Source organism: Eleutherodactylus coqui, chromosome 2 (assembly GCF_035609145.1).
Source record: "Eleutherodactylus coqui strain aEleCoq1 chromosome 2, aEleCoq1.hap1, whole genome shotgun sequence".
In the NCBI taxonomy this organism is placed as follows: Eukaryota; Metazoa; Chordata; class Amphibia; order Anura; family Eleutherodactylidae; genus Eleutherodactylus; species Eleutherodactylus coqui.
The window spans coordinates 10,163,032-10,175,845 of record NC_089838.1 but is presented as its reverse complement, the minus strand read 5'-3'; the positions used below and the strand labels follow the sequence as shown (position 1 = coordinate 10,175,845).

The following is a 12,814-nucleotide window of genomic DNA, read 5'->3' as shown; positions in this document are numbered from 1 at the left end:
TATCTACACTTAGGTCTCCTTGCTCTCTGCCGGTCTGGGTGACCATTGGTGGAGCGCGTGGAGTGACATCTACCGTAGACTGCCTCATGGGGCTACTGATCTCCAGGACATGAGGAACTAGGCAAAGGGTGGAGGAACTAGAGTTTAAAGGGGTTTTCCACCTTGGACTTTCATGACAAGTGTCCTGCAGTGCAAAAAACGGCATCTCTTGGATATGATACGCTGAAGGGTCCATCGCTGTCAGTTGGATGGCCGGCAACTTTCTTGGTGGCTTCTCTCACAGATATCAATGAAGGGAGTCAAGCACCTCTCCCATCTACAACACCGCCAGATGCAATGTCTCCTGAAAGCCTGCGATCCCAGAGGTGGGACGGCAATGATCAGACAATAATGGCCTACCCTGGTGTTGCACATTCCCAACTGTCCCGATATTAGCTGTACAGTCCCACGTTTTGCTGGCCATCCGGAGAGGCATGCAGAGTGTCCCGTTTTCGGCTCCACGTCCTCAGGATGTAGATACAGCCAGGGGTGTATGCAGGGATCATGCTGCTGCAGCTCACATCATGGCCCAGTACCAAGCCCAACTCCTACGTCTGTCTCCTGCTCCTAGTATGGAGCAGGAGACAGGGGTGGAGTTGGGCACAGAACTGTGTCCCCATGTGACCTGCAGCACCGCTAGTTAAAGCTTGACCTTTGAGTTTCAGGGCTGTAGACTCCAGGGGGCATAGAGTGAACTATGGTTTTATACGGCCTACGTTGCCCTATCCTTTGCTGAGAAACGCTGGAAGCAACCGTAGGGCTAAAAAAAGGGAGCGGGGGAGTTTAGCTGCGTCCAACGCCGGGAAAAGGAGACATTTGGAGCTATTTAGGCATTAGCAGTCATTCCGAGGATTTCTGTTGACCGAGGGATTTCCGCGCTGCAGCCGCCCATGTGGATGGACGAGAGAACGCTAATTAAGATCCAGACTTGATTGCGGCTAATCTTCTTTCACGTGATTTCTAGCCACGATCGGACGAGCGTAAGAACACCATAAATACCGCCCCCATATCCCGCTCGCCATCCGTGTGAAAGCCCCAGCAATGCGAGGAGTTTTTATATGAAAACAGTCTTGCATCCCTTCGAAGATGATGGGAGTCCCCGCCGCGGCTGCCACAGCTGTGGCGGAGGATCGCAGAGTTCTCCCATTGCTTTCAGTGGGGCTACGATGTGAGATCGTTCATGTGTATGAGCCTATTCAAAAGAATGGGGTTCACATTTGTGCGTCTCACTACACACGAATTTTGCGCGATTTTCTCGGCCGCGTGAGGCCGGCCGGAGGGTACGTTTACACGGCACAATTTTGCAGCCCATTACTTTCCATTGGAATCTAAGCAGCTTTAAAATACGATCTGGGAAATCCACACCGCACATCGGCGCACTCAAATGGGCTAAATCCACGTGGGATAGGGCCGCACCCCGCTGGTAGCTCACCGCCTGGTAATTACGTCCGAGGCCGGTGACGGTATTTATATTTTACAAGCCATATTCATAAAAATAAATGTCAGCAGAGAGCGCCTGCGGCCGGGGGGAAAGGTCAGGGGTCACAGTGTCCGTTTACAGCGGCGCCCAGACAGGACCTAGAAGGAATGACATACTGGATGGTGCGGGGTGGCCTGGCCGCTGGTTTAAGGCTGGGGGATCACAAAGAGGGGCCCTATTACTTTAGAGGCCACGACTGGGGACACTGTTAATATTGGGGGTACTATTACTATTCAAGCCACTGCTGCGGCCACTATGGTTATTGGGGCTCCTGTTACTATTTGGGCCACTAATGGGGGTACTATTATTATTATTAAAACCACTATTACTATTGTGCCAACTACTGGGGGCACTGTTACTATTGGGGCCACTGAGGGGAACACTATGACTAGTTGCAGCCGCTAATGTAACAAAGGTGAAACCATATATTGTGATAAGCCACGCCCCTAGCCACACCCCTTTCACCTTACAATTGTATGACCAGAGGGTAAGGCTGGACACCCACTGGTGTTTTATTCTCTCTTGTGCTGCTAGAGTAAGTGAAAACACACGCCTCGCCTCGCAGCGCAAGGAAGACGCCGGGATGAGGCCAGGATATCGCCAGTCTTTTCAATGGGGCCAGCGGCAGCAGCGCTAGCCCCATTGAAAAGATAGGGAGAATACCGCGGACTTCTGCCGCAGCCAACCAATAGCTAAGCACTAGCTGTTATTGGCTGAGCGCTCAGCAAATCAGCACAGCCCTTTCAGGAGGCGGGGATTTTTAAATCCCCACCTGCTAAATGTGCTGGACAGCAGTGTCGGGAAGGCAGCCAGAGGACGCATCTAAACGGCGGAGAGGTTTTTTTTTTTTCTTTCTTCTTTTTTTTTTTACCACTTAAGGGTGACTACCCACTACAGTTTTTTTTCACTGCGAAATTTGCAGTGTTTTTTTTTCTGCAGGGGTCTATGGGACTTGTAATGTTGAAATCGCGATCGCGCAAAATCGCAATTTACCCTAATGATGATTTTTCAGGGAAGGGCTTATATTTCAAGCCCTTCCTTGAAAATCATACTGCAGGGTTTGCCACAAACCACTGCTTTCACTGGGACCGGCAACAGCGCCGATCCCATTGAAAGCAATGGGATAGCATGCTGCACTTCTGCCACAGCTGTCACAGCTGTGTCAGAAGTCCACGGTATTTTCCCTATCTTTTCAGTGGGGCTAGCGCTGCTGCCGCTGGCCCCATTGTAAAGGCTGGCAATATCCCGGCGTGATCCCGGCTTTTTTCTTGCGCTGCGAGGCGAGTGTTTTTAATTGCTCTGGCAGTGCAATAGAGAAAATAACGCCAGTGGGTGTCCGCCCTAAGTATGCGGGTTCTATGGTATAAAATGATGCCACACGTGAATCCACTCTAACGATGTAGATAATGGCGGCGCGCTCCCAGACGCGGGGCGTGCTGATCCGGTGGGGGGCGGTGACCTGCCTACTAATATGATGATGCCGGTGGGGACAGCGCTGCATGTGCTGAGGGTAATAGGGGAATGGCGCTCTCAGACGTAGGGATCATTCACCCGGGCGTGTTTATGTTTCGCTTTATGCGCATATTTTATACACGTGTAATAGAGAGAGCTGAATCCACACTGATTTGCGTTGGCGCAGACCTGCATCTTCTGGTGCGTATTTAATCGCGTGGAAAATATCGCCGCCGTCCTATTTTGGCCCATATTAAATACACATGAAATCAATGGCGCCGTTTATTTTTTGCGCGCGTGAATACACAACGGTTATGAGTAAAGGCGCTTTTAGTTTCGCTCAGTGAATATGCAGCGTCATCGCGGATCAAACCTCCTCCTCCTCCCTGCGCAAGTATTTTATTTAACGTACGTGAAATACATCTGCCTGAATACCCCGATGCGAATCAGTAGGGATCCAGCCCGCCGTATAAATACGCCCCTGTGAATTAGCGCTAATAGCGGGACCCGGGGACCTGATAAGTATTTTACTATTAAAGGAACATTCCCAATATTTTTTAAAAATCGCCAAGTATTCATATTTTGTCCCGAAAACAGGTTATACACTAACCGCGGGACGGTTCCGTTCTGAGGAACAGATGTCCGGGAAAAGAGAACTCGCCGGCGAACGTCTTTAGCGGGAAGCAGCTGTCACGGATATCTCTGCACACAGGCAGCCGAGTGACTCAATCCTGGATGTGGCCGACAGCTGCGCTCGCAGAGACACTTGAGTAACCGCACGGCTGTCTACCGCCACAGAGCGCTCTCTTGTGCAATCAGCCCGGCCAGCGCTGTCTCTAGGAGGATTCTTCGGCCCCCCTTAACAAATGCTGCCCCCAATTCTCAGAGATCTGACTATAATGACATTTACCGACGAGCGTCGTACAGTGCCATTTTTGCGTCCTGCCCCAACCGTAGGTCTACTGACCCAAACTCACAGCATCAGAGGGGTCTGGGATGCTGTGAGAGGCTGCGCTCATCCGTAAGGGCGCCCTCACTTGGGTCTGCTTGCTGTCCGTATTATGGCAGATGGAATACGGGCAGCATAAACGCCGCTGATTTGCATCGGGGTATTCAGACGTGCGTATTTTACTTGCGCAAAAAAAAAAAAATAACCGTATGTCCTGCTACCATGGACTGAAATCGCCCATTAAGGGTGGCCGCACATGGGCGTATTTGCACGGGCAGCGATTAGAACCCATTCATTCATTCATTCAATGGATTCATTCTCATGGACTTTTTTTGCGCACACATATTGCTTGCGTGAAAAAAACTCGCCATGCTCTATTTTTGTGCACATTTGCGCACCGAGGTCCCCATATAAGTCTATGGAGGCGTGCAAATAATCCCATATTCCAGCCTTTTAAATCAGGTAATTCCCCCAGTGAACGAGCGGTGCCTGCGCAATTACGTTCGTTATAGGCACAGGCGCAAAAACCACTCCTTCATTGTCCTTACGCCTGTGTATGGCCGCCCTAAGGTCTGCGGGATGGCGTGAAAACGCAGTAAGTACCCGGTTGCAAGAATACTCACTGCGTATTTATGTGTGTTGGCAGCGGGTAAAAAAATACTAACATCCATCGGGCCTCCTTTTTTGCGCACGCGAAAAACATAGTGAATGCGGACACAACAAGTGCGTAAAAAAAATGCATACCACCAAAGCCGCGCTAAATACGCACGCACACACGAAATGAGAAACGGTGCGATTTTTATGCCGAGGGGTGCAGCTATGCGGACAGCAGGTGGAGACTTTGGGGTAGGTGGATAACCTTGTTTTCCATCAGGTCCTCCAGCACCTAAAATGTGAAAATGCTTCCGTTCAATGACTGCAAGCAGAGCTTTTGGTACAGAACTGACACGTAAGCTAAAACTAGAGTAAGCCGCAACATTTTAGAACCGCTGTCGGCGGCAAAGATCCCTTAGATTTCTTTTTTTGAAGACGCCAGCACAGTGTAAGTGAGTGGAAGAAGCCGCACAGTTGATGACATCACTTATCATCTGATGATGTCATTGTTGGTGTCCGCCTACTATTTCCGTAAAAGAAAAATGATACAAAACTTCATCTACAACACAAACGCCGTCGTCCTTCCCAGCAGACGGAGCCGGCAGTGACAAGCGGGTCAGGACATTTCTTCAAAGCCGTGACATCACGGAGTGGGACGCTCATCTGTCATTGCCCTGAGCCCGCTTCCGGCAGCTGTGACATTCCGACCATTCCCAGGGTCACCGGAGAGTGACAGCTGCCGGATCAGTATAGAAGCAGGACTGCGTGCCAGACACTCGGCGCTGCCATCACTGTTTCCGGTAGTGTTTAAAGGAACACACGTCTCAGATACATGGCCTGGACACAAACTGACAGCATCGCCACATCAGAACAGCTCAATGAGTAAATGCTGTGCCAGAACCAAGCTCATAACATACATACAGTACCAGCACTAATCACAGTACATACATCACCAGAACCATGCTCAGTACATAAATACTGCGCCTGTACAGCGCAGTGAACAAATACTATGACAAAACCAAGCTCATAACATTAATACAGCCCCAGAACCAAGCTCAGTACATAAATACAGCAGTAGAGATAAGCTCATAACATACAGCACCAAAACCAAGCTCGTAACATAAATACGGCATTAGAACAACTCAATGAATTAATACTGTATAGAACTAAACTCAGAACATAAATATAACATCAGAACCAAGCTCAGAACATAAATACAACACCTGAACCAAGCTCAGAACATAAATGCAGCCCCAGAACCAAGCTCAGTACATAAATACAGCAGTAGAGATAAGCTCATAACATACAGCACCAGAACCAAGCTCATAACATAAATACAGCGTTAAAACAACTTAATTACTTAATACTGTATAGAACTAAACTCATAACATAAATACAACAGAAGAACCTAGCTCAGAACATAAATACAACACATGAACCAAGTTCAGAACATAAATATAACATCAGAACCAAGCTCAGCACATAAATGCAGCCCCAGAACCAAGCTCAGTACATAAATACAGCAGCAGAGATAAGCTCATAACATAAATACAGCGTTAAAACAACTTAACGAAATAATACTGTATAGAACTAAACTCATAACATAAATACAGCCCCAGAACCAACCTCAGTACATAAATACAGCTCCAGAACCAACCTCAGTACATAAATACAGCCCCAGAACCAACCTCAGTACATAAATACAGCCCCAGAACCAACCTCAGTACATAAATACAGCTCCAGAACCAACCTCAGTACATAAATACAGCCCCAGAACCAACATCAGTACATAAATACAGCCCCAGAACTAACCTCAGTACATACATACAGCAGCAGAGATAAGGTCATAACATACAGCACCAGAACCAAGCTCATAATATAAATACAGCATTAGAACAACTCAATGAAGTAATTCTCTATAGAACTTTACTCATAACATAAATACAACACCTGAACCAAGCTCAGAACATAAATACAACATCAGAACCAAGCTCAGAACATAAATACAACACCAGAACCAAGCTCAGAATATAAATACAACACCAGAACCAAGCTCAAAAGATAAATACAACACCAGTACAGCTCAGTGGACAAATACTATGCCAAAACCAAGCTCATAACATAAATACAGCCCCAGAACCAACCTTAGTACATAAATACAGCAGCAGAGATAAGCTCATAACATACAGCATCAGAACCAAGCTCATAACATAAATACAGCATTAGAATAACTCAATGAATTAATACTGTATAGAACTTTACTCATAACATAAGTACAACACCAGAACCAAGCTCAAAACATAAATACATGACCTGAAACAAGCTCAGAACATAAATACAATACCAGAAACAAGCTCAGAACATAAATACAGCGTTAGAACAACTCAATGAATTAATACTGTACAGTACTAAACTCAGAACATAAATACAACACCAGAACCAAGCTCAAAACATAAATACTGTAGTAAGAACTAAGCAATTTTGTTGCTGGGGCATCCATGGGCTGACATCAGAGGGGAGAAGACAGAACCAGTAAGATGATGATTCACGTAGCTACAGAAGACGCTGCGGCACAAAGAAGGAATATCATGTGGCCAGGCGGACTCAAAGGGGGCCACATGATGTGGAAAGAAAGCAGATGGGGCTTCTTCTAACTATTTTATGATTAATATAATACTGAACATAAAAATAGCAATAAACAAAAACAATTACAAAAGCAAAAGGCCGAAAGGCCGCTCCCACACCGGTGACAAAGGGCAACACATCCTGATTGGGAAGGGGGGGGGGAAAGATTTTATTTATAGTTTAGATATTTAGACATATTTTTTAATTGTGAGAATTTGCCAAAAATGCTATAAAAATGTTTGAGTTTCGGACAAAACATTGGCGCCATCCCAGAACCGCTCTAGCATCTGCAAAGGGTTTGTGGTGAGTGAAGCAACGACCCAACAACAGAGATGTAATAATATACTAGTAGCCCAGTGATAACTGCGAGCCCCCCATCCCGGACACACTGGATGCACACAGCTCAGTCCCGCTAGGCCTTGAGACCCAAATACTAAGAGAAGGAAGCAGTACTGCAAATACTGTGCAGAACGCATTCCAACTAACTCCACTAAAACAGACATTTGTATAAAAACTTTTTGAAAGTTTCACTGAAAATGTACATTTTTATTAACTTTTTGATTTCTTTTCCTCTCCATTCTGGGGAGCTGCAAACTTTGTGCAAAACTCATTTCAACAAGAATTCATATTTTTGATTTCCTAGTCCCCGAACTATTAGATTTCTAACAATTTTGTTAAAAATTTTTATAAAGTTTTTGAAAATTTTAGACAAACAAGTAACAACTAAGAGGCACGTTGTGCGCCCCCCAACTACAGACAGGCTCACCAGTCTTCCCATGATGATGTGCTTCCAGAAAAACGCTGTGTGGCTTTTAAGGAAGGATTCCGCCAATTCTTTTTGCAGAAAGGCTCCATGTTTTGGTGCCCCTCTCCCCGGGGTCAGACGCTGTGTCCCCCTACAACTGCGGGCTGTTGGGTCTGCCGGCTCTGTTCTCCCTGACACAATGCCCAGGCTGAGCCACATTCACAGAGCGAGAGACAAATCCCCGACAGCTGATGACACGGGGGGGCAATCACCCAGGCTGGGCTACGAGCCCGAGCAGCCAGAGATCCCAGGCTGGAAACAATCAGCCAGTCCTGGATTTATAACTAATTGTTGGGATAAAAGATTTGGCGGAAAGAAGTGAAAAATATCACAAAGGACAAATTATGGCGATTTTTTAAAAAACGTTCTCTTTTTTTTTTTCCTCTTCCAAAAAGACTATTTCACGGGGAGATGAAGACGTTCATTTGTCACGGTGATCGGGCGGCTATCCGGGCCGTAGTTCTTTGCAGGAGAGATGTAATGATGACATAACCTCTAGGGGGCGCCGATAGGCAGAATGATAAAGCCCAATGTACTTGGGGACCCCAAGGTGATCTGAGTAAATATGTGCCACGCTTGTTGAGTTGATGGTGGAGTAGACGGGCAGTCCATTGTGTCTCAGTTTCCCGAATACTACCTTCTATGGCCCTATCCAATTATTAACCCCTTTCTGCCCCAGGGCGTAAACGTATGCCCTGTCTGGGAAGCAGTTCCCTCCCCAGGGACATTGATTGTGGCATGTAAGGGCTTAACAGAGGGGATCAGCGTTCTTACCGATCCTCGCTGTTGCAGTGGGAGGCTGGCTGTCAGTCACACCGGACTTACATTGCGCATGGCGCTGGCTCAGCTTCTGAGTCTGCACCATTCATGGGGAGGCAACTGCTTCCCAACAATGGCGTCCGGCTCTGCCATGCCCTATAATCGCTATTATTAGTGATAGTACATAACAGGACAGATGTGTATATACCCTGTTTCCCTGAAAATAAGACATACCCTGAAAATAAGACATAGCACGATTTTCCTGAATTTTTGAGGATGCAAAATGATTTTTCAGGCTTTTTGAGGATGCTTGAAATATAAGCCCTGCTAACAGTTAATTAAAAAGTCAATTTAAATAGTGTCCAGGCAGCTATACATGCAAAAAAGGTAAACCTTTTTGAACAAAAAATAATATAAGACACTGTCTTATTTTCGGGGAAACGCGGTACCAGAGCGATTTTAGCATTACAAGTTCAATTTCCCAACAAGGACCTAAAAAATGTAAGCAAAAAGATAAAAATGTAAAAAATACGTTTAAAAAAAGGAACAAAAAGAAACTTTCTGCAAAGTTTACCTTATTTATAAAAAAAAAAAAAACTGCAGTTTTTATTCATTTTGGCTCCCCCCAAAAAATCAATAAAAGTGATCAAAAAAGCCATACGTATCCCAAAACGGTACTAATAAAAACTACAGGTCAGCGCACAAAAAACAAGCCTTCACAGAGCTCCGTGATGGACAAATAAAAATGTTATGGGCCTTCGAATGCAGCGATGACAATAAGGCCCCCTGTCCACACCGCGAATCACACAGGCCGGAGCAGGCTGAAGCTTTCCATAGAGTTGCTATGTGACTATCTTGGCCCCGCGTCCACGAGCGGAGAATCATAGCGATTGCATAGCATGCTGCGAATTGCCCCCGTTCTTCGCGGTCAGCCTATCTATTAGATTAGGCAGACCGGCGGAGAAACGTGTGCGGCTCCTGCTCCCGGGCCGCGGAGATCTGCCGTGGGACTTTGCAACGCCCGTGGACAGGCGGCCTAAATATTCTCCAAAAGAAAAGGTCTTTATTGGCAAAACTGGAAAAACGTAAAAGAAATATATAATTTTTGGTATTGCTGTAATCACACCAAACCGCAGAGAAACATCTTCATTCGTTTGCGCTGATTAATACAAGGGCAGAGTTTTTGTTTTTCTTTCTCCCTGCCCTCCAAAAAAAAAAAAAAAGAATAAAAGTCATAGATTACATTGTATCAACCCCAAAATAGTACCAATATAAACTGCAGCTCATCATCCCTCCTACGGCATCACTGGGGGCACTGAAGGTCGTTTATACTGTATGGGGGCAACGCTACAGAGAGGGAGGGACTGATGGGGCGTCCTTCGTGTGGCACTAAAGGGGCATCATTACAAGAAGGGGCCTCTATGACAATGTGGGGGTACACAGACTGCACCCGCTTGTTGCACAGAGCACTATGCCGCTCTTGCCATGCTTCCCAACAAATGGTGATAAAACCGGCATGCTACAAAATTAAATTCTGCACCCCATGTCAATTTCCGCACGGATTTTGAGGATTTTTTTCGCAGCTTGCGAACAATAATTTTCAAAATCTCACCCGCGTCGCTGCTACTGTAAATGCCGCAGAATGTCCGTGCGGAGGACGAGAACAGAAACTCCGTGGCAAAGCCGCCATGTGTGGACCCAGCCCAAAGAGGTGTTACAGGAAGTGCCCGCCGGCATACATCAGAGTCAGCGTGGAAGCTGCTGCTCCGACTTCAGTGTAGTGGCCGGCACTTGTAACTGCAGGCGCAGCTCTAGTTGATTTCAATGAGAGTTGCGCCTGCAATTATGAGCCACGACTAAGGGGTCGGAGTGGTGCTTCCTTTCCGACCCTGGAGAACCCATTTAATGTCGGCAGTGGTGGTTCCCAGCCTGGGAGTCGCGGTACCCTAGTTGGGAATTACTGACCTAGAGCCATAAACGGTCTCATCCTATATGGACATATATATGTATTCCCTATCTAGTGTCTACAGTCTATACAGGTCCTCAGGGGAAACCTTCTTGCCCCATCAATAGGAGCACAAATAGGGGCGGGGTTTATGCAAATGAACAGGCTTTTTTGCTACATTCCGTTAGCGCTATTTTTAGCCCCTGTTCTTTGGATTTTGTATCCTCTTACGCTCTCCTACTCCCCTGTGAATGAGATCCGGGATTTGGCTTTGCATCACTGAAGCCATAAGGGTTTCTTAAATTTAGAAAGTCAAGGCAAAAATCAATTGCGGTTTCCATGGCGACGGCGACTATCTTATCAATCAAGTGACAAAGCAGAGAAAAAACAGAATGCAAACACCAGGGAGGGACAGAAGAGACGTCACGCAGACCGCCGGTCTGACACCCGTGGGGCTCTCCAGCTGTCCGTAAACTGCATGACCTGTCAGGGACTGCTGGGACCAGTAGTTTTACAGAAGAGACCCACAGACGTTCCACATCAAAGTGCCAGCAGGATACATTTTACCTGCACTGATACACTGTAACAAACTAGGAGCAGAAGCCATACAGGTTTCAGCTACTAGGTGATGTAAATACAAATGTTTCCATTCACTGACAGCAAGCAGAGATATTTTAACTAGTACGAAATTTAAACACAAAGGGGGGGAATTTAGTCGCTTCTGACAGTTTTCTTTTTGCATGTTACATTTGTTTTTAAAAGTGGGTGTGGCTTAGCAAAGGGGGTGTGGTTCAGCAGTAGACTTCTGCCCCGCCCACAAGCTGTTGAGTGTGTAGAACGGAGGCAGCCATGTTGGCTTTTGCAATGCACGGACAAAGGGCTTAAATACTCATGCAACTAGTCTGAGAGGTATATAACTTGTTTCCCTGAAGATAAAACAGGGTCTTATAAAAATTTTACAAAATTTGGAGCAAAAATGTATACCCGTGTTTCCCCGAAAATAAGACAGTGTCTTATATTAATTTTTGTTCAAAAAGGTTTAACTTTTTTACATGTATAGCTGCCTGGAGACTATTTAAATTGACTTTTTAAATTAACTGTTATAAGGGCATAATTTTGGAGTAGGGCTTATATTTCAAGCATCCTCAAAAAGCCAGAAAAATCATTTTGCATCCTCAAAAATTCTGAAAAATCGTGCTATGTCTTATTTTCAGGGAAACAGGGTATATGTATAGCTGTCTGGACACTATTTAAGTTGACTTTTTTTTATTAACTATAACATGGGCTAATTTTTGGAGAAGGGCTAATATTTCAAGCATCCTCAAAAACCCTGAAAAATTATTCTGCATCTTCCAAAAATTCTGAAAAATCATGCTAGGGCTTATTTTCGGGGAAAGGGTTATAAAGCATCACTCTTCTTAGGGGGTGCACAAACGTATATATATATATATATATATATATATATATATATATATATATATACACCCTCACCTTTTGGGTAGGGCTGTATAAACATTAGCAAAGCAGATGTCAATAAGTAAGTATATATCAACTGTCTCCTTTGCAAAGCTCAGAAAAAAATGGTTTTCATACGCCTCTCCCTCTGTATAGGGGTGCACAAATTGTCACAAAGCAGAGTGATGGGGCTTACATACTTGTGCAAAGAGTCTCCAAGTCGTATATTAACCCTCTCCATTCTTGGACAGGAGTGCATAAATATATGCAAATAGGGCTTTAATACTAATTATATATATATATAAAATCACCTTTTCGATAAGGGTGAAGGGGTGTACAAACTTTTGCAAAGTGCAGAGACGGGGTTACATACTTATACAAAGAGTCTAAACTGTATATATTAAGCCTTTCCTTTTGGATGGGGAGTGCACAATCTACATAAAGCAAATCCAAGAGGTGTGAATACATATGCCGAGCGCCTGAGCGTCTCCAGCTGAAGACTGCAGGGGGGCATTCTGCCATCTGTGAACGGCCATTTACACATCCGCAATCAACTACCATCCGGCTGTGATTGGCCGTAGCACGCACCGCGTCTGTATCTGAGCAGCAAAAATGGCCGCTTCTTCAAACGTGAAATATTTGTTATAGTCCACAGAAGCGATCTGCCCTTTACCCTCTTGAACCTGCAAGTCTCCCAGCATGCACCTCACT

General features: G+C 45.6%; 1 protein-coding gene across 4 annotated transcripts in view; it reads right to left on the bottom strand.

Annotated features, from left to right (window-relative positions):
* DGKI (diacylglycerol kinase iota) overlaps positions 1-12,814 on the bottom strand; it is a 249,655-nt gene that overhangs the window by 158,409 nt on the left and 78,432 nt on the right. The window contains exon 1 of one of the 4 annotated variants that reach the window (XM_066590338.1): positions 7,906-8,084. The exons of the other annotated variants lie outside the window; for them this stretch is intronic. Within the exon in view, the coding sequence (XP_066446435.1) occupies positions 7,906-7,994 (89 nt within the window). The 5' untranslated portion in view covers positions 7,995-8,084. Of the gene's footprint in view, positions 1-7,905; positions 8,085-12,814 lie in introns of those variants that run through there. 4 annotated transcript variants of the gene reach the window in all.